The sequence below is a fragment of the Microcebus murinus genome, chromosome 29 (assembly GCF_040939455.1).
Source record: "Microcebus murinus isolate Inina chromosome 29, M.murinus_Inina_mat1.0, whole genome shotgun sequence".
In the NCBI taxonomy this organism is placed as follows: domain Eukaryota; kingdom Metazoa; phylum Chordata; class Mammalia; order Primates; family Cheirogaleidae; genus Microcebus; species Microcebus murinus.
The window spans coordinates 329,471-352,471 of NC_134132.1; the positions used below are offsets into that span (position 1 = coordinate 329,471).

At 37.5% G+C, this 23,001-nt stretch overlaps 1 protein-coding gene across 1 annotated transcript; it reads right to left on the reverse strand.

The window, feature by feature from the left end:
* Positions 1–5,717: 5,717 nt before the first annotated feature.
* On the reverse strand, positions 5,718–22,951 carry CISD2 (CDGSH iron sulfur domain 2). The gene is made up of 3 exons (XM_020284543.2): positions 22,748–22,951; positions 9,277–9,491; positions 5,718–7,337 (listed from the first exon to the last, which is right to left on the reverse strand). Exons 1-3 carry the CDS (start codon positions 22,848–22,850, stop codon positions 7,248–7,250), a joined length of 408 nt encoding a protein of 135 aa, XP_020140132.2. The 5' UTR covers positions 22,851–22,951; the 3' UTR covers positions 5,718–7,247.
* Between the last annotated feature and the right edge of the window lie 50 nt (positions 22,952–23,001).

Genomic DNA, 23,001 nt, shown 5'->3' on the forward strand with positions numbered 1-23,001 from the left:
ATACAAATCAGAGGCATTCATATACACCAACAACAGTACAAGTAAGAACCAAATCAAAGACTCAATTCCCTTCAAAATAGCAACAAAGAAAATAAAGTACCTTGGAATATATTTAACTAAGGAGGTAAAAGACCTCTACAGGGAGAACTATGAAACACTGAAGAATGAAATAGCAGAGGATGTAAACAGGTGGAAGAATATACCATGCTCATGGGTTGGCAGAATCAACATTGTTAAAATGTCTATACTACCCAAAGTGACCTACAGAATCAATGCAATCCCTATCAAAATACCATCATCATTTTTCACAGCTATAGAAAAAATAATTTTACACTTTGTATGGAACCAGAGAAGACCCCGTATAGCAAAATCAATCCTACGCAATAAAAACAAAATAGGAGGTATCAATTTACCAGACTTCAAACTATACTACAAGGGTAGTCATTAAAACAGCTTTTTACTGGCACAAGAACAGGGACATTGACCAGTGGAACAGAACAGAGAACCCTGATATAAAACCATCCTCATACAGCCATCTAATCTTTGACAAATCAGACAAAAACATACACTGGGGAAAAAAACTCCTTATTCAATAAATGGTGCTGGGAAAACTGGATAGCCACATGTAGAAGACTGAAACAAGACCCACACCTTTCACCTGTCACATAAATCAACTCACGTTGGGTAACAGACTTGAACCTTAGGTGTGAAACTATTAGAATTCTAGAGGAAAATGTTGGAAATACTCTTCTAGACATTGGCCTAGGCAAAGAATTTATGAAGAAGACCCCAAAGGCAATCACAGGAATGGCTTTTAAATCTTAGCAATTAGGCCGGGCGCGGTGGCTCACGCCTGTAATCCTAGCACTCTGGGAGGCCGAGGCGGGCGGATTGCTCAAGGTCAGGAGTTCAAAACCAGCCTGAGCGAGACCTCGTCTCTACCATAAAAATAGAAAGAAATTAATTGGCCAACTAATATATATAATATAAAAATCAGCCGGGCATGGTGGCTCGTACCTGTAGTCCCAGCTACTCGGGAGGCTGAGGCAGGAGGATTGCTTGAGCCCAGGAGTTTGAGGTTGCTGTGAGCTAGGCTGATGCCATGGCACTCACTCTAGCCTAGGCAAGAAAGCGAGACTCTGTCTCAAAAAAAAAAAAATAAAAAAAAAAATAAATCTTAGCAATTATCTATTGATATGGTCGTGTTTTCTACTTTAATTCATTTGTGTAATTGTGTTAATAAATTAACTGGTACTGAAACAGCCTTAAAATCCTGAAATTAGGTTGGGTGTGGTGGCTCATGCCTGTAATCCTAGCACTCTGGGAGGCCAAGGTGGGCGGATTGCTGGAGGTCAGGAGTTCGAAACCAGCCTGAGCAAGAGCAAGACCCCGTCTCTACTATAAATGAAAAGAAAGTAATTGGCCAACTAATATATATAGAAAAAGTCAGCCGAGCATGGTGGCACATGCCTGCAGTCCCAGCTACTCGGGAGGCTGAGGCAGCAGGATCGCTTGAGCCCAGGAGTTTGAGGTTGCTGTGAGCTAGGCTGACACCATGGTGCTCACTCTAGCCTGGGCAACAAAGTGAGACTCTGTCTCAAAAAAAAAAAAAAAATCCTGAAATTACAGTGCTCTTTGCCATAGTGTATTATTGCTTTTTTCTTGTTTTTGAGACTAGGTCTTGCTGCCTCACCCAGACTAGAGTGCAGTGACTTGATCATAACTTACTGCAGCGTCAAACTCCTGGGCACAAGTGATCCTCTTGCCTGAGCCTCCCAAGTAGCTGGCTGGGACTACTGGCATGTGCCATCATGCCTGGCCTACTACTCTTTTTTTTAACAGTGCTGGATTTTTATTTAGAATATTCATTTATACCTATAAGTAAGATTGGTCTATGGTTTTATTTGGTTTTATCAGGTTTTCATATAAATGCTCTACTGGTTATATGAAATGAATTGGGCAGTTTTTCTTTTTTCAAGAATTTGGGATAATTTAAATCACACTGCACTTATGCTTCTTGCAACCCTAGTGCTTCTTAAATTATGGATTTAAAAAATCACTTTCCATTCTCTTCTTTGTAATTAGTCTATTAACATTTTAAATTTCTTCTTGGGTCAGTTTTGGTCATTCATGTTTCTCTAGAAAATTATCCATTCCCTCTAGATTTTCCAATGTGCTGCTATGTAGGGTGCATGCAGCATTTTGTGAACATTTTTCTATCTTCATCTTACTTAACTTCTTGGTAGCATTCATTCTACAGAGTTGAAGACTATAATTCTGTTTTGAGTTTCTTAAATTTGTTGAATGGATATGATGAATTCATATCTTTAGTGTGACTGTACAGAGAAATGTATAATGGATACTAATGGAAAATTACAGGTAATATGAAAATTTAGTAAATTGTTTCTTGACATTTTTATTTTCTCACTAGTACAGGGTTCATCTCTGTAATTATGAAATTGACTATCATTTTACCTTTTTCTACATTATTTTTGAAAATTACAGCCTTATAATAGAGATCAGGAATTTGTGAACATTGTGGCTGATCTGACAACAGTGTTCTAAGAAAATAGAGTCACAGGCCGGGCGCGGTGGCTCCCGCCTGTAATCCTAGCTCTCTGGGAGGCCGAGGCGGGCGGATTGCTCAAGGTCGGGAGTTCGAAACCAGCCTGAGCAAGAGCAAGACCCCGTCTCTACTATAAAATAGAAAGAAACTAATTGGCCAACTAATATATATAGAAAAAATTATGTGACGTCACAGTTACTGTAAAAAATAAAAAAAAAAAAAAAAAAAAAAGAGAGAAAAAAAAAATTAGCCGGGCGTGATGGCTCATGCCTGTAGTCCCAGCTACTTGGGAGGCTGAGACAGAAGGATCGCTTGAGCCCAGGAGTTTGAGGTTGCTGTGAGCTAGGCTGACGCCACGGCACTCACTCTAGCCTAGGCAACAAAGCGAGACTCTGTCTCAAAAAAAAAAAAGAAAAAAGAAAAAAGAAAAAAAAGAAAATAGAGTCACAAATATATTCTCTCACCATAATTATTCAAAACAGAAATTTTGGAAGCAAAGAGTCAAACATTTAAACCAAAAGAAAGATGGAGTGATTTCATCCTTGTCTGAAAAACATAGATATGTATTTCTGAGCAGATCTTCAAGTCATTCAAAAGCATAACTAATATAAAATTGCACAGTTGCTAATAATGTACACTTTTTATATTAAAATGATGCTTGCTACATGACTTTACTAAACTCAATTTCCCCAAAGATAGAATTAGTCGACTTGCTGAACATGCTAAAATATAGTTTACAGTAAAAGACTATTATGACAAACTAAAGTACAACCTCAGATGATGCAGTATAAAAAAAAAAAAAACAAAGTAAAATGGCTATGGGCAAGATGGATTGTAGACAATCCAGTTTCTGTGGTACAAAGGGATTGCATAGCTAGCAAGGCAGTGAGGCAGTCACAGAAATGCTGTTCACATGGTTTTTAAACATGATTTTTAGTCCTAAAATGGAGGCTAACACAATTTATCGTGGTTTAAATCATTCTTGGTTTAGTTTTCCTCATACTTTCACAGATTAAATTATGTAGTAAATTAGTCATTAAACTTGAAAAAATATTTCAATTGAATGGAATAACTTACTGTCATAAAGCCTCCAGATATCAAGGAATGAGTCAAGATATTTTGTGTATAAAATTTCCACCTACATAAACCATGTTAAGCACTAAGCTTTTAACTATTTAAAGTGGAAATTGGCACCACTGAATGCAACACATATTCTGCCGTCTTAAATAGCACATACTGCTTATCTGGATTCAAGTCCATCACTAGAAATCACTTGCATCATTTGATCACAGTGATGTTCTCAGACACTGTGGCGTGCAGGACCCTGAATTAAATTGTCTCAAGCTGCTATGCTCTTAATGTCACCGTAAATTTATTTTTGTTTCCCCCTCCCTGCTGTCAGCTGTCACATTTTATTGTTTACCTACTTCTGCGGGACCTTTCAAGACTTGTGATTTGCTCAGGAGCAGAAACCAGATAACCAAGCTTGTTAGAATTGGGTATGAAGTAAGAATAGACTCTGAAGGTGAGGACCTGAGGAACTCCCTTCTGAATAAAGTACAAGCGTTCATAACATCTCTCTTGGTCTTTTCTAGATGGTAATGCTGCCACAACTGAATTCTACATGGGTGAAAGGCCCATAGTTAGATGTTTCTGGTAGGTATCAAATAAAATATGCACTATAATTTCCTAGGAACTCTGTTAAACAGTGTTTTAAAACTCTCTTTGTACAGGAAGAGAGTCTGATAGCACTTTTTTTTCCAGCATATTATAGGGGTGCAAATGTTTAGGTTACATGTGTTGCCTTCCCCCCTTCTCCTCCGGAGTCAGAGCTTCAAGCGTGTCCATCCCCCAGTTGGTGCGCACCACACTCATTATGTGTGCACATACCATCCCCTCCTCTCCCCTCCCCTCTGCTTGACGCCCAATGAATGTTATTCCTATGGAGTACTATTCGGCTATAAGAAACAACGGTGATGGAGCACCTCTTTTGTTTTCCTAGATAGAGCACCTCTTTTGTTTTCCTGGACTCCATTCTACTAAGTGAAGTATCTCAAGAATGGAAAAATAAGTACCACATGTACTCACCAGTAAATTGGTTTCACTGATAGCACATTTCTAATGGAAGGAAGCCTATGGGATCACGATGAGGAAGATAGAACTATACAGAACAGCAGTTGGCTTAATTGGCTTCCCATAAACTTATTAACAAATTAGGTTACAAAATACAAAAGCAATTTAATGAATCATCCTATGAGGCATCGAACTCAAAGCTGAATTGTAATGTGCTTTTCATAATACAACTTGCTTAATTACTCATATGAATCATTAATAACTCAAGCCTGCTAACACTTTTGGATACCTGATATTTATGTAATGGTGGTGCTCATTTACTGAGTAAGGGCATTAGTAGTTTCCTGGGTAATCAGGAGCCTCTGCCCTCAGAACAACCCTGTGACACAGTTACAACAGGGCTGTTTCTTGAAGGCTCTAGAAACCCAAGCCGTGTATTTCAAGAGCTACGTCACATCTCTTAGCTGTCACTTCAGATACATTTGGTTATAAGATGACAATTTTTAAAGTAGGCATGATAAAATTCTGTGAATTTACAAGAAATGATGGCAACTGATAATAATGATAATGTAAAGGAATTATTAAAACAGCTTGCTACCAATCCCAGGCTTCTGAAAAATTTGCACAAGTAGGAAAATATGTGGGCAAAACTCTTTATCATATGTTAACAATTGAAAATGTGAGGAGTGAAAAACCTTTATTCTGAGAGTATAACCATGCTAATTTGGGGGTATTAAAATGACCTTTTATGAGAGAATTTGGTTTCAATTTTTAAGTGTTCTTGAGAAATTAAAAGTTGATAATTTTAGTCTCCACATTTTTAGTAAATTTATCTGCTGTGAAATCTTAAGTATGGGAACCACTAGAACATGTATAAAAACATATTGCTGAGTTGCAGTGAATGATTTTACAAAAAGAAAAGTATTTCATGACAACAGATCAAGATATCCAAACTTTTGCTAACGAGGATTTCTCCTGAAGTCTTGCAATCAACTGTTGAAAATAATTAGTTAATCTGACAGTGAAGTCCATGAAGAGGGTTGAAGAAACAGTCTCAGAAAAAAATACCCAGAGCCAAAGAAGTGAGAGCCACTTGTATTTATCCCCATTGACAGGTGAGAGAGGAAAGGGCAACAATCTCGGACATGCACATTGTACAACTTCTCAAAAACCACAGACTATGCTCTAACTCTAATTCTAAAATTCATGCTATTGGTCACGACAAAGTTAAGATCACATAGTAGAACCTACTGAAATCACACGTAAAAATTAAAAACCCAAGTACCATGCTTAGTGTAGTGTCTGGTACCATGTAAGTGCTCAATAACTATTACCTTTATTAATGGAATAAAGATTATGTCTGCCTCTTATACCTTCATATAAAAAGAAAGCTTAGTAAACTAAATGAATTGTGCCTTTTACAGACTTAAGAATAGCTATTAATATCCAATGTAAGATGAAACTAAAAAGACTTTTAATAATATTTAAAAGACTCTCTAGTAAGTTTTCTTTGTGAACTCTTTTGCACAGTTGGCCCTTGGACAACAGGGTTTGAACATAAGTAATCCCTGGAGGCAGACAACTGCCCCACCCCTGCCTATGCACAGGGGCAGGCAGCTTTTCGTTTCTGCCGGTTTATGGCCCTGCAGGACTTGAATAAGCATGGATTTTGGTACCTGTGGGCAGCCCTGGAACCAATCCCTCCTTGTATACCAAAGGATGACTGTTATTTTGTTTTCATGGTGAAACTGTTAAAGGATAAAAATGTTCATATAAACACAATTTTGAACACTTAACTATTTATCAATGTAATATGAATTCACATATACTTTATTTCTAACTGACCTTCAAATTGCAGCAGCCCATGAGTTTGGCTTGTACTCTTGCCAGTCCAGCCCAGCTGTCACTTAGCCAAATAGCTCAAGATACACGCACACACAGTAAAAAGACACAGGCAAACCTTTTGTAAAGGAAATAAATCTTTTATAATGTAAATAACTGTTCTCAGTAGAACTTTTTATATCCAGTTTACTACTTTTCTGAAATTGGGATATTCATATTAATTAGACAACACTCTCTATAAATCAAAGAATGTATGTCTGTGAAAACAAGTAATTCTTAATTGCAATAGTTTTCGTAATTCATCTAAACACAATGGAGCGCGGAAGGCCGAAAGGAAAAATAAATACTTCCAACTATCAAAACAAAAGAGACATGAAAAAATAATATATTTAACAGCATGGAGGGAAAATTTCAGAATATAGATTCTGTTGAAAATAATGATATTCAAAAAAACAGCTTTGGACACACTGCCAAAATTTAGATATTTCTCAATTAAAATCAAAAATGTTGATTTTATTGTTGGAAGATACATTAATTCTGAAGTCAGAATAAGAGGCTTAACAATAACAAGTTAATTTCTATGTAAGTGTTTGAATATATAAAGTATCAAATATAAACAGTAGTGTAGCAAGTAGATAAACTGACAGAAATAATTTCTCAACAGGTAGTAATAATTAAGACGACCATTTCAAAATTTTCTATACACAAATAATGAGAAAATATTGTTATAAGATTTTATACAATTGAATTCAATCCTAATTCGTTACTATACTTCTTTCTTCTTCAGTATTAGTGGACCCACATTATCTCCTGTCAATTCATTGTGTTTGTTATGCGAACCATCACAGGCAGGAAACTAAAAGAAAAAAAGTTTACAAGTATTATGTTAAAAATATGGTTAAGTATAAATATTTGTGAAACACTGTCATAAAGAAAGCATATCACTTGCTAAAAATAAATTCATCAGATAGCTTTCCTGAGTAATATGTATTCTACATCTAACCCAACCATATTCTCATACCATAGCAAAATTTTAACAATTTAAATAGTTACTTCATTATTTGAGTTAGATTTTAAATTAAAACTTTTGAGTGACTAAAATAGGTTTAAAAGGGAATCAAAATAAACTCTTGGGGCCGGGCGCTGTGGCTCACGCCTGTAATCCTAGCTCTTGGGAGGCCGAGGCGGGCAGATTGCTCAAGGTCAGGAGTTCAAAACCAGCCTGAGCAAGAGCGAGACCCCGTCTCTACTATAAATAGAAAGAAATTAATTGGCCAACTGATATATATATAAAAAAAATTAGCCGGGCATGGTGGCGCATGCCTGTAGTCCCAGCTACTCGGGAGGCTGAGGCAGAAGGATCACTCGAGCCCAGGAGTTTGAGGTTGCTGTGAGCTAGGCTGACGCCATGGCACTCACTCTAGCCTGGGCAACAAAGTGAGACTCTGTCTCAAAAAAAAAAAAAAAATAAAAAAAATAAACTCTTGGTCTTTTGTGGAGCTCTAAATTCAAGCTTATCTCTTAACTTGTTTAAATTTAAAAAGAAAGGAACCTAAATTCAAAATAAATTATTAATATGTTATAATTGTTTCTACTATAAAACTCATGTATAAAATTTTTGAAAAGAATTAAAATATATTTTTAAAAATTCATTCATAATTCATCCAAATATAGGTAACAATAATTAATATTTTGGTATTTTTATAGATTCATTTTTTAAAAACAAAATTGGAATATTATGATATGCTTTTCTTGTGCTATATCAGGGTCTCATGTCATTATTCTTTAAAAACATGATTTGTAATGGCTTCCTAATGTCCCATCATTTGTATTATAATTTTCCCTTATTATCACACATTTAGTTTCTAAAATTTTGCTATTACAAAGGATGCTGTGATGAATAATACTGTACTTAAAACCTCTAATAGGCCAGGTGTGGTGGCTCGCCCCTCTAATCCTAGCACTTTGGGAGCCTGAGGTGTTTGAGGAGTTTGAGGTTGAGGTGAGCTATGGATGACACCACTGCACTCTAGCCAGGGTGACAGGGTGCCACCCTGTCCCCAAAACAAAACAAAACCATGAAGATCAGAGATTAAAAAATAAGTAACTTGCCCAACCAAAGTCATACTGTAAGTGACAGACATCAGATTTGAACACTATTCTTACTCCAGGCTTCTTCCACTAAACCTTATGTCCTCTGTCAAAAAACAAGTGTAATGTATGTATGTATGATTTATTTATTTATTTGACAGAGTCTCACTCTGTTATCCTGGGTAGAGTGCAGTGGCATCCTTGTAGCTCACAGCAACCTCAAACTTCTGGGCTCAAGGGATCCTCCTGCCTCAGCCTCCTGAGCACCTGGGACTATAGATGCACACCAGGACGCCCAGCTAATTTTTCTATTTTTAGCAGAGATAGGGGTCTCACTCTTGCTCAGGCTAGTCTTGAACTCCTGAGCTCAAGCAATCCGCCCACCTCAGCCTCCAAGAGTGCTAGGATTACATGCATGAGCCACTGCACCCGGCCAATAAGTGTATTTTAAAATACACGGTACTCTAGATAAATGCCGAGCACTGTGAAAGCATGAGATTTCTATCTTTCCTTGCTGCTCTAACTTTTCTAACACAAATAGTGTCAATCATGAAATGCAAACTTTAATTTAGGAATATAGACTTCCAATACCAAATACTATGAGAGATTTTTCTCTCATCTCATAGAACCTCGAAACTAGAGACTTAAAAAGCACAATTCTAACAACTACAAAATTTTAGTATATGTGTAAACAGATATCTTACCGTCTTAGAACGCCAACACCTACAATAAGCTGCTTTAGTAAGACACAGATCTTCAATGTTTATTTCATTCACCACTTTTGGATTTTCCTTTTGTATTTTAAGATTAATCAAGCTATCCTTTTGTTGTTTTTTCTTCGAGAGGAATGGACGGACTGCAAGGTAGCCCAGTAGTGCAAGTACACCAAGGAAAGGTAGTAGCCGAAGCCATTCTGAAACTAAACATGAACAGATTTGTTAGAGTCTGCGGTGCTCCTGTAAAAGAACTTACAACAGTATGTCTGGTTTCATCCTTGAGTCTATTTATCTATTACTTCTCACGTTAATTCCTTTTTTAACTTATCTGTAAAGCTATGAATAAATAACACAATGAAGCCAGCTCCACCTAAGACCACCTTATCTATGGGCTAATTTGAGACTTGTGAAACTAGAAACCTAAAATTTCAGAAATTTCAAATATCCTATCTTATTATCCACAACAAGTCTATTGTCTATTTTTGTTTGTCTACATTTCAGGAATTATGATCACCATAATAATAAACAAACTTCAAGGTATGATGTATAGCACAGGTTTAGACAACATTCTCACTCTTTTCTCCTTAATATGTCAAATTCATCCAACAGAATATCTGTAAAATTTTTAGCAATGATTTATAAGTTCGGACAGAACTCGTCTTCAGTGCTTTGATTTACATTTTTTGGTAACTGTTCTTAAAAAACACGGAAATGTTGTGTAAAAGCTACTATTTTATAGAACAAATTGAAACCTTCACATACTTAATGTTCTAATGTTAAGATATATCTCATTCCATAATCATTCATTAAAAGCCTTTTGTGGTCTCAGTCTGTCTTAAGAGGACAGAGAATTTAAGTGATATCCATGAAATGGTCTCTATGCTCATGGAGACAAATACTCCAGGAAACCAAGATAAACATTTCAACATTTACCAAACATCTGCTAGTGCCCTGCCTCTGCTGGGCTCTGTAGGGAATCCTTTCGTTCCTAAAGAGTTATCATTTTACTTCTTTTACTGAGTCATATACCTAATACCTTGCTAGGCACTATGTATAAAGAGCTTAGTTGAGAAAAAGAGAAAAACAGGAATGTGTCAAAGAATGCTAATAAATATTAAAAATAAATGTAAAATGGGAATAATATTGATACCTACCAAATACAGTTGTTTGAGCTAACAGTGTTAAATGAGATAGTACAGTTGTACTTGTAGCATCGTCTACTAAATGAATATGTACTCTTAGACTATGCTATGAGTACAACTGTACTAAGTAGGTATCACTATTCCCATTTTATATGTGCGGATTTAGTCTAGGATCCAAAGCCTAGTCTAAATCCAAAGCCTGCTGTCAATTATCATGAATCAAATCCACAGATTTAAATGAAATCTGTCACTCTCTTGGTAAAACTAATCTTGTGAGATTATTGTTCTTACTATTTAACTACTGGAAGAAAGTGTTAATATTAACTCTTTCAAAATGAAATTATTTTTGATACACCACTGTGCAAGGAGATCTAAATGAAACAATCTATTTATATCCCACATATATAGCACCTATAAGAGTGCCTGACACAGAGAAGATACACAATAAATGGTAATTTTTATTAAGAGATTATGGAGATTGGTGAGGAAGTAGTAGTAACTTCTTTGAAAAAATATTTTGCCAAACCAACTTGACAATGCTATTGGGTAGAAATCTTTAGAGATGTAATCTTTTAGTCATCAGAATAAAAAGAAACTCTGCAAGGGTAAGGACCTTCTGTCATGTTGGCTGTTATATTCTCATAAACAAAGTGCAGACACTTCATATAGAGTCTTTGAATGAATTAAAGTTCTGGAGATGACATATAACTGTTTCTTAGGAGAAGGGGCTAAGTATAGATCTGTACTATTTAATATGGGAGCCACTAGCCATTGTTTAGACATGTACCAAGCTTTTAATCAGGTACGACAGGATGATAGACATGCAGACCAATGCCTCAAAAGGAGAGTTTCTCTCTTACAGTTCTCAAGAGGAGAGGGTACAACACAGGGCCATATGAGGAAGTACCAGGTTGGTTAAGAGGAAGAAAGAAGTGATAGAAAATCATGAGCACAGGCCTTTATCGTGGTTACCATGGAAAAGGCAAGGCAGGGAAAGGTAAACAGTTTAGTGTTGGCTAGCTTGAATAACTTCAGTGGACTCTGAGCTAAATAAAGGGCTGGTCCCTAGTTACTGGGTACCTACCCCTGGGGTGATTTAGAGCTGGAGGAATATTGGCTTGGTAAGAGATAGATAGGGGAAGTAAAGGAGTTGGGGTTATGGGCTTTGGATTGCTTGGTTTGCAATATGAAAGGCATGCTCACAGGCAAGTTGTTTAATATCTCTAGAAATTAAATTAGCTAGTCCTGGGAGGAGCAGTTTCTCCACAGCCAGCAAGACCCCAAAGATCAAAGCATCATAAAATACAGACAATAAAAAACATTAATACACACGTGGCTATTTACATGTAAAAAAATTAAGTATGCCAGCAAAGTAATAAAGTCAAAAAAAGAAAAAAAAGAAAAAAAAAATTAAGTAAAAGTTAAAATTCTATTCCTATGACATACTAGTCACCTTTCAGGGGCTCAACAGGGCGCCATGTGGTTAGTAGCTGCTATTGCACAGTACAGAGAACACTTCCATAGCCACAAAGCTTACTGCACAGCGCTGCTGTGGATCGCCAGCTCTATTATGATCCCCATAGCACAGCAAGGGTCCTTTCCAGCTTCAGCTCCTACAAACACCCCCTTCTCATTTACCTGAAGCCAGCCAAAGCTTTTGCCTAGGAGCAGCCATCCTGAGTTCTTTGGAGTTCCTTCTGTCTGCAATGCTTTTTCTGCTTCTGTTTTATCTAATTTGTATGGACCCTTCAAAAGGCTAGGGTCGAATATTACTTCTTCCTGCAGTCTTCCTTAATTTCACAAAGCAGACTTAATCACTTCCTCCTGTGCTTCCAAGCACCCTTCCTCATGTTTCTGCTATCACACTACTGTTACTGTAAAATTATTTGTTTCTAAAGTTGTCTATTCCATAAGGCTGTGAAGAAACAGGGCTGTGTTCTACTCTGCCTGGCACAAGCAGAAGCCTCATAAATGTTTAATGAGTGAGTTAATGAATAAGCACAAATGTCAGTCACTTTCCTACTCCCCACATTATTCTGTAATTTGTATCTACACTTATCTTCTAGATCAGACAATGAATGTCTTAGCTTGAATTGGCCCCAGCATCCAGTACGTACCTTAAGATAATAGTCATTCAATGTTTGTTCAATGTAGAGTAACACTGTTATTCTATACATTACGATGTTAGTCATAAGAAGTTAAATTACCAAAACAAATGAATAGAAATATAAAGATAAAAACCTTAACTTTAGACTCACACTACTCTAAAAAAATACAATAATGAGAGGTACTATTACCTCCTCCAACAAAGTAATAACTTATAAAAGTCTTAGTGCAATCTATTTTTTAAAGATGATCAACTATAATTAAACTAATGAGAAGCTTTAAAATGAAAGCCATATAGCCTATAAAGCTCAATTCAAATCGCTTTAAGTATATTTATTAAGGCTGATTTTTTATTGATACATAATTATACATATTTATCGGGTACATGAGATATTTTGATACATGCATACTGTATAATGATCAAATCAGGGTAATGGGATATCCATTATCTCAAACATTTATCATTACTTTGTGTTGAGAACATTCCAAATCTTCTTTTCTAACTATTGAAATACACAACAAATTATTGATAAATATAGTCACCCTACTATGCTATTGAACACTAGAAATTATTCCTTCTAACTATATTTTTGTACGCACCGAGCAACCTCTTTTCATTCTCCTACCACCAGCCTTCCCAGCCTTTTCTAACTACCATTCTATTCTCTACTTCCATGACATCCACTTTTTTAGCTCTCACATGACAGTGAGTACATGCAATATTTGACTTTCTGTAAATTAAGGCTGATTTTAGTGAAGAAATATAAAATACAGAAGAATCAAGGAAGAAATTTTTAAAAATCTTTTAAGACAGGCTATTTCCTATGAACTTGTTTGACATATGTTTAGCCATTATAGATATTTTAGATACTTTGAAGGGGAAAATATTACCTAACTATAAATACTGTATAAAATAAATATATTTAACACAGCATAAACTTATTTTTATTGTTTTAGAATTATAAAAAATAACATTATATAAAATTTGGAAAATCTAGAAATATATAAAAAAATAAAGCTACTTACAATTCTACCAGCAAAAGATAACGTTTTGGCATATTTATGTCTTTTTTTGGGGGAGGAATATAAGTACATATACCATAAATACTTAAAAAAAAAGGGCTATAGGCTAGGCATGCTGGCTCACACCTGTAATCTCAGCACTTTGGGAGGCTAAGACAGAGGATTGCTTGAGGCCAGGAGTTTGACACCAGCCTGAGCAACACAGCAAGACCTTGTCTCTACAAAAAGTTTTTAAAAATTAGCCAGGCATGGTGCCACATGCCCATAGTCCCAGCTACTCAGGAAGTTGAGGAAGGAGGATCGCTTGAGCTCTGGAGTTCAAGGTTGCAGTGAGTTATAATCACCACTGCACTCCAGCCTGGGTAATAAAGGAAGACCTTATCTCTTAAGAAGAAAAAAAGAGAGAGACTATATCATATATACAGTCCATATCCTACCCTTTTCGCTTAATAGTGTATCAGATTTTTGTATCATTTTCCCAATTCCTTAATACCCTTTTAAAGCATGAATTGTAATGGCTGTATCCACCTATCATGTCCCCTAATCACAATATAAGATAAACAAGAGCAGGGACCTTTTTTGTCTAGGTCACCAATGCCTAAATAATGCCTGGCTCAATTTACTTAATTTACTCTTTATCGAGGTATAATTTACAGTTCAGTTTGTTGAGCTTTGTGTTAAGTGTTTGGTTTTATGAGTTTTGAAACTATACGGACTTATAAACAAACCACCTAAAACCTAAAGTTATTTCCATCATCCCAGAAAGTTTGCTCTTGTACCTTGCCCGTGCCCTTTCTGATTTTTATCATTAAGTGCTTACTAAACATTTCTAAAAGAGGAAATTTGATCAATTTCCTACTGTTAAACAATTTTTTAATTTTTTACTATGCAATTATTAATTACTATAAAAACTATCAAATTTAAGTCCCTACTACGTAGAAACTGTGCTAAATGCAAGCACAGCAGCTGCCTTACTTGTCTCTATGTACCCAGTGCTTAATACAGCGCCGCGCATAGAGCAGGATCTCAACAAATAACTAGTTCACAGTTTATCTGTGGTATGAATCCAGATTTTCATATACTTGGAGTCAGGTTTCTTTTGTCTGTAAAACAGGAATAACAATTATTCATTCATTTGTACAACAATGTTCACTGAGAACCCAGCACGTTCCAGACACTGCACTGAGTAGGGACAGAGGCTCTCACACAGTACACATTTCAAAAGAGACAGACAATGAACAAGGGAACAAATAAACAAGATGATCATAGACTGTAATAAGAGCTACGAAGGAAATAAACAGGATGATATGAGAGAGAAAGAGACTAACCTAGGACTAGAGCAGGAGGGTGGCTACAACTTTAGGTGAGTGATCTGGGAAGGTTTCCGAAAAAAAGGACCTTTAAGCAGAGACCTAAAGAATGAGGAGAAGCTAGGAGTTCAAAGATATGACAGTACAACTTTCAAGGCACAGGGAAGAATATATGCATACAATCTTCCAACTTCGTAAGATTGCTAGGAACAACAAATGAAATAGGAAACCACTCAGTAAAAACTATAGAACACTTTTCAAAAGGAAACTATCAATGCACTCTGCCTTAAAGCTATAATTATGTAAATAGCTGTCTTCTCCCTCACTGAACAAAAAGATCCCTAACACTCTACCCTTTAAGAGAGACTTACATAAACCAAGATTTCAATAAATTTTAGCTGAATTGAGTTTGTACTACATTTAACTGACATTTGAAATAACTCCTATAAGGTCTGGACTTGTTTGCCTTTGTTTAAAGCTTGTGAATGATAACAGGGTAAGTTAAAATATAGGAAGACTGCTTAAAATATTTAAGAAAAAAAATTTTCACTACCACTCTCCAAAACTACACGTCGGGTGATGGGACAGGTATTGAAGATACAAAAATTATAAGACACAGTCCCCACCACAAAGGAGCTTTCCATCTAGTAATGAATATAAATTTATTAAAAATGATTGTAGTACTGTGTAGTATGAGCAATCATACACAAGCAAAAACAGAGGTAGATGTAATTAACTCTTTGCTGAGATGAGCAAAAACTTGACAGATTTTGATATGTAATCGGGTGTCTAAAATATGGTGAGAGTACAGAGTTCATAGGCAGATGAGAGAAGGAGCTGCAGTCCAGGCAGAGGAAACAGCAGAGGCTAAGGCACAGAGACATGACATACATGAAAAGTTTGGGAAACAAAGTGCCATGGTATTGCTAGAATATAAGGAAAGAGGAGGTGAGCAGGTGTCATATGGTGAAAAGCTCTGATAAGCAACAAGTCGGTAAGAATTTACCCTATGCATACGAGGAAACCACTGAAATATCTGAATATTAATGTAACCAGAAAATTGTTCACTTATGAAATCACTCTGGTATCAGATGGAAGAGGGTTAAAGGAGGGCCATAAGGAAGAGCAGAGAAGGCTTGTGGTAGCGGAACAAAAGGCAAGACAACCTGTTGGAAATCCACTGAAATAGCCCTGATGAAAATAAATTGAGCTTAAACTAAGGCAGTGACCATTAAAGCAGAGGAGTGTGAAAAATAGTCTCTATTGTGATTCCTTAAAACTGCCTAGAATAATGTGTGTGTGCTTACATTTCCTGAGGAGATAGTTTACACCTTTCACTAGGACCTTAGAGCTGTAATCAATTCCCACCACTGGAAATTTAAGAACCACTAACTCAAGTAGTAAAATCAATAGGCTTTGATGATTGATTGGTGTGAAACATGAGATAAATAAAGGAAGTGAAGCTCCATGATTCCTAGGTTTCTGGTTTCATTATATGGATGAATGGAGATACTGGTCTCTAATAAAAACAAAAATCACCCAAAAAAGCAGGGCAGATTTAAGCAGGGAAAGGACAGTGCAGTGTTATAAGAGAAAGGAAAAAAAAGAAGTAGAGGAAAGACTAGAGGTCAACAGATAACAGAAAAAGGGGGCGGTAGTACTGATGGATGGCAGAAGTTTTAAAGGAAGACATACCTTTCTTTGGATGAGGGTGATACGGTTCTGGAGTGGAGGCAGCTGTGCAGAGCCCATAAGATGCCAACTTCCTCTGCTCCCTCTGTCTCAGAGAGACAAGGAGGGATAGAAAAAAGATTCCACTCAGAGAGCTACAGGGGAAACTGTTTCCTCAGGAATAGCTTTGTTTCATTTAGGGCAAGAAGGAGCCTCTATGAGAAATATCAAGGGTTTTAAGAGACACATCAGGATTAGAAGATGACAGTTTGAGATATCAGAGGTTAAAGAAAGATACATTTTGTGCTACAGTTAAGTCACACGGATGGAACTGGCTGTACTCAACTTTCGGACCATTTTTAAAGTGCCCAGTTAGGCTGCACTTTGTTTATTCACTTGAATGTAAAAGGGTTGAACTTTCTTAAATTTTATTCCTTAATTAAAAATTTTCACTTCTGATGAACTTTTTTCCTGTCAGTGAAGATTTCCTGTCTCTAAAGAAAATCACCTGTTTCTCAATAAAACAAAAATCAAACGGCACTTTTACTATTAATACTGAGCAGGTTCCTAATATTCATATTGATTTTTGTGTCCCACTATTAAGATAAATAATAATTAGATTGAGAAGGTAAAAAGAAAGATCCACCATCAGAGAAACAAAACAGACAGAAAAGAACATTTAAAAGCAACTTAAGGAGCAACCAATTTTAATACAAATTTTCTGGAAGTTTAGATACTGTTAAAAAGAAACTATCTCCTTAGGGAAATAGAGGGGGAAGATTCAGCCATTCATAGAGTGATACAGGCTACCTATGACTCCTATTCCTGGTCAAGATACATAAATAAATATCTCAATATAAAAAAACCACTGTCTAAAGTACACATACACACATATCTCAATGAGGAATCATATTCTAAGGAACTAGAATAGAATTTTTCCTTTTCAAATTTGCAAAAGGTTACACATAATGCTACCATAAAAATAATATTGGCAACTTCATTCTATTAGTTTATAACATATTTTCTTATGTATCATTTACAGCTAAGACAGAAATGATTTCTATTTCTCAACTGTAGAAATGATGAAAGTAAAATATTTTCAATGGATGCCTTTATTATTACCATTCAAAACCTAACATAGGCCGGGTACGGTAATCCTAGTACTCTGGGAGGCTGAGGCGGGCGGATTGCTCAAGGTCAGGAGTTCGAAACCAGCCTGAGCAAGAGCGAGACCCCTGTCTCTATTATAAATAGAAAGAAATTAATTGGCCAACTAATATATATATAGAAAAAATTAGCCGGGCGTGGTGCCGCATGCCTGTAGTCCCAGCTACTCAGGAGGCTGAGGCAGTGGGATTGCTTAAGCCCAGGAGTTTGAGGTTGCTGTGAGCTAGGCTGACGCCACGGCACTCACTCTAGCCTGGGCAACAAAGTGAGACTCTGTCCCAAAAAAAAAAAAAAAAAAAAAAAAAAAAGCCTAACATAAACTGTGTTCAGGACTGAAGGACCAATAAAATGAAATTAGTGATCAATTTAAACATTTTTTTTCTACTCACTATTACGAACCAGTATCTAGACCATTGCTTGGCCCCATAGTATGTGCTCAATAAATATTTGCTGACTTATAAAACTTTAAGTGGAAAATAGCTATTTGGAAGAAAATGTTTAAACAAGACCCAAACTATTCTCCATAAAGGCTAATTACAATCCTTAATTACACTGACTTTTAAATATAATTGATCTAACTAGGAAGAGAAGAAAACTTTTATAACTTGGAATGACTATGGATTTTTCCAAATTTTCAAAGTTTTCTAAAATAAAATGTCTTTCAGAAATAACCTTTATCATTTACATGTTAATAAATACAACTCTTTCATTTGAACTTAATGATTTATTATGCTTTCCTATTAAGAAAACTCATTGTTCCATTTCTTTCTTTTTAAAAAATTAGGTAATAATTTACATACAATAAAATGAACAGATCTTAAGTACCTAGTTCTGAGTTGTGAACTAGGTACTAGTAGCTTAGGTAGCCTCCATTGAAAAGGTTTAAAAATATATTCATAAAAATAGTATTCTCCTTATCTTTTCTACTCTATTCTCCCACCACTGATTTCTTTTTTCTTTTTAGAGACAGGGTCTGGCTCTGTAATCTTGAACTCCTTGGCTCAAATGATCCTTCCACCTCAGCCTCCCAACTAGCTAGGATTACAGGCGCATACCACCATAACCCACTAAATTTTCAAAATTTTTTGGTAGAGCCGGGGTCTGGCTCTTGCCCAGGATTGTCTCAAATTCCTGGCCTCAAGAAATCCTCCCAAAGAGCTGGGATTACAGGTGTAAGCCACCCCACTTGGCTCCACCACTGATTTCTTTAACCAAAGTTTTCACTCAACATAAAGTTTTTGAGACTTATCTAGTGAATCAGTAATCCATTCCTTTCCATTGCTGACCAGTATTCTACTCTATGAATAGACCATAATTTGTTTATCTAGTCTCCTTAGGTAGGCACTTGGGGACTTCCAGTTTGGGGGCTATTATAAAGAATGCTTGCACAAGGCTTTTTGTGGATATGTTTTCGACTTTGTTCCACTTTTAAATTCTGAGTTCAAAATTGGCCCCTTTTGGATAAATATTAATAAAACTAATGCCCTTACAGCTGCCAGCTCTGGCATGCTTGTGTTACTCTAGGAAATACATTATTAATCTCAGACATTGCTTTGTTTTTAAGAGTAACATCTTTACGTTTCAAAGAAGTAAACTAAGTCGGCAAAATTTCATAGCTAGCTAGTAAACTGGAAATAAACCGTCTTCTGACTTTTGAATGGGAAAATTTTTGCTATTTTAAAAGTCTACACAATGATAGGGAACGCTTTTTTAAAGGTCAAAGTATCAAAATATACTACACAGTCACCCCTCTGTAGGGGGATTGATTCTAGGACCTCCACAGATATCAAAATCTGAGTATGGGCCTGGCGCTGTGGCTCACGCCTGTAATCCTAGCTCTTGGGAGGCCGAGGCGGGTGGATTGCTCAAGGTCAGGAGTTCAAAACCAGCCTGAGCAAGAGCGAGACCCCGTCTCTACTATAAATAGAAAGAAATTAATTGGCCAACTGATATATATATAAAAAATTAGCCGGGCATAGTGGCGCATGCCTGTAGTCCCAGCTACTCGGGAGGCTGAGGCAGAAGGATCACTGCAGCCCAGGAGTTTGAGGTTGCTGTGAGCTAGGCTGACGCCACGGCACTCACTCTAGCCTGGACAACAAAGCGAGACTCTGTCTCAAAAAAAAAAAAAAAAAAAAAAAAAAAAAAAAAAATCTGAGTATGCTCAAGTCCTTGATATAAAATAGCATAGTATGTGTAAATAACCTATGAGCATCCTACCATATACTTTAAATCATCTCTAATTGCTCACAGTACCTAATACAATGTAAATGCTACACAGCTGTTATATTGCTTAGAGAAAAATAAGAAAAAAAATATGCACATGTTCAATACAGATGCAATCATCCTAGGCCTAACTACATTTTTCATCTGTGGTGGGCTGAATCCATAGATACAGAGGGCCAACTATGTAGGACAGAACACCAATTTATTTTGAAAGCTTCAATCTAGAAAATGTGACATGAACAAAGATAGATAGGTTTTTCTCACAGATAAGAACTGTCTATATTTAACTAGCATATGGCAATTAAGAACCTCCATGTGTTTTCTAAGAGTGCAGAGTCATCATGAGAAAGTCAATTGCTTTAAAAAAACACCCAGATCTAAATAGGGAAGGAAATACAGGCAACAATAATGTGAACTATCATTTTTTGCTCTCATTTTCATAGAGGAAAATGGAAATATTTTCTGGTCTCCTAAATATTTTAAACAATTAATTGCTGAAAGGTTATCCTCCAGGTTTTTATTTCAACAAAAGTCTACTTTATGGATTCTACAAGTAGCTCATTCAAGAAAGCCAAATGTCATTAACTATTACAATCTTTTCTGAAGGGGGGACTGAGTGGAAAATGGCCACTGAAGTTTTTCTTCCATAGTACTCCAAAACGGACCCTGCAACTGTTTTATCCAATTCAAAACAGACCACCTCACTTTTTTCATGAAGTAGTTATTACAAATATGTTCATATTTCCTGAACAAATAAGCAAACAATAAAAACTAAATTGCAGACACACAGTAATGGGACTTAAGTTAAATAGGTGCTATTAAGATACTGAGAGTTGCCATTATTTCTGAGAATCAGTCCTCGTGTTAAATATTTAACAACTTTAAAGAGGAAGTTACTAAATATTATTGATTTTAATAGGAAAAGGACTTTGTTAAGTTTCTTTAATGCCTTTAACAGGAATTAAATATGTGTTGACAGTAAGGATCTTCAAGAAAAGAAAACATACTTCTACAATCTTCTAGCCACTAAATCCAGTATCTTACTTCCTAATCTTCTTCAATTATACTCTATCTACAGAAAATTCAAACTAATATAAGTGCAGTCATCATCAGAATCAACACAAGTAATTCAGGTTTTCCTTTCTTAACTTTTATATTAAAAACTCAACAGTTAACTTATGCAAATCATTAAGAAGGTAAATTGCCAAAAGAGAACAAATGTCACAAAATGATCATACCCCTTTGACCTAGTAGTACCAATGTAGTGAACACATTCAACAGTATAGTTCAAAGGGGGGAAAAAATGACAACTGCTAAATGGCTACTTAGCACTGAACTATTACATTATGAATAAAAAAGAAACATTCCAAATTTCCAGCTGCAAGGGAGTAGTTAGAACTATTGTAATGTTAAAACTAAAATAAGATTATATGGTTGTTAGACCAAATGAGGATTACATTAAAATGCGTAAAGTACTCAAGTAAAACAAATGATAAAAGGGGAAAAGTCAAAATTTTACATCATTGTGGGAGGCCCAGGCATGTAGGCTTACACTTGGAATCCTAACACTCTCGGACTCCCAAACAGGAGAATGGCGTGAAGAGAGACCAGCCTGAGCAAGAGTGAGACCCCCTCTCTACTAAAATAGAAAAATTAGCATGGCGTGGTGATGTGCACTTGTAGTTCCAGCTACTCCGGAGTCTGAGGCAGAAGGATAGCTTGAGCTTAGGAGTCTGAGGTTGCTGGGAGCTATGACGACGCCACTGTACTCTAGCCCAGGCAAGACATTGTCTCAATTAAAAAAATAAAATTTTACATAATTGCTGCAATCCATTTCCAAATAACCTTCACTTATTTGGCACTAATTCTTTTGGTCTACAGAGAACAAATAAATCTTTTATTTTTCTCCTACCAGACAGCCTTCCAACGGCTAGATCTTAGGTCAGCTACTATAGATCTCCAGCAGGCTCCAGCCTAAGCAACCCTACTTACCTCAATTCAAGTTTGCATTCCCTGATACCTAAGACGTAGGAGCTCAATATTTGCTGGTGTACGAGTCTCTGAGTCTGGTCTAGAACTATCCCCTACAATGAAAGGCTCAAAACCCAACAAAAATCTTCCTAGTGTTGACTGCATTCTGGAGATTTTCATCCTTTAGATGTGAGATCCTGAGGTGTGGGTTATTTTATGTAAAGAAGGAAACTTAAATACAGAATGTTACGTATGTTCTTTAAATTTCATCTTTTAACATTCGACCCAGCCTATGAACACTTTCTGGCTAACATATCTTTCCTCCAACTAAAGCTGCCTCAGCTGCCCCCAGGACCGGGGTAACAGAGGTGACCTCAACTGCCCCCATGATGGGCCAACTCTGGCCTGTAGGAGAGGAGGCTATTTCCTAATTTCGTTACTAAGTACAACAGCCACACACGTTGCTATGTGTGCGCCCGCACTTCTCCGCCACACGCCCAGCCCCCGCACGCTGCGGCGAAACCCAGCCGAGAACGAGGCCGGCCCGCAGACAGCCACGGCTTGTCCCGCTCTGAGGTACACACGCAGGCTGCAGAGGGAGGCGAGCAGGACGGCAGGCCAGAGAGACCGGCGGGCGCCCACCCGGCACGTTCTCTGCGAAAGCGCGGTCTCTCGCCACGCACGGGCAGCGGAGGCCGCCACCACGTCAGGACTGGCCGCCCGTCACGGGAGCGGGTCGCCACCGCGCCCGCGCGCCAGCCCCGCGCTCGGCCGCGGTCACGTGCCGCCCGCCCGCGCCCGGCGGGGAGCGCGCCCGCACGGGCCGGTCGCCGCGGGGCTCACCTGTGAGTCTGGCAAAGCCGGAAATGCTCTCGGGCACCGGGAGCCGCTTGAGGTACGCGGGAAGCTGCACCTTCACGATGCGGGCCACGCTCTCCAGCACCATCCTGGCCGGCGTCGCCGCGGCTCTCCCGGCCCCCCGCGGCCGGGCCGCCGCGCTACCGCGCCTGCGCCGAGCGCGCGCTCGCCGCCGGGCCGGCGGGGCGGGGCGGGGCGGGGGCCCGAGGAGAGGCGATCTGCCGGGCGCCGATTGGCTG

Excerpts from the sequence above, each read along its gene's own strand:
- CISD2 (XM_020284543.2), bottom strand. The coding sequence starts at position 22,850 with ATGGTGCTGGAGAGCGTGGCCCGCATCGTGAAGGTGCAGCTTCCCGCG. Across the intron at positions 9,492-22,747 it reads CGGCTTTGCCAGACTCACAG|TTTCAGAATGGCTTCGGCTA; the intron begins GTGAGCCCCGCG and ends GTTCATGTTTAG. Across the intron at positions 7,338-9,276 it reads GGTGTTGGCGTTCTAAGACG|TTTCCTGCCTGTGATGGTTC; the intron begins GTAAGATATCTG and ends TTTTTCTTTTAG.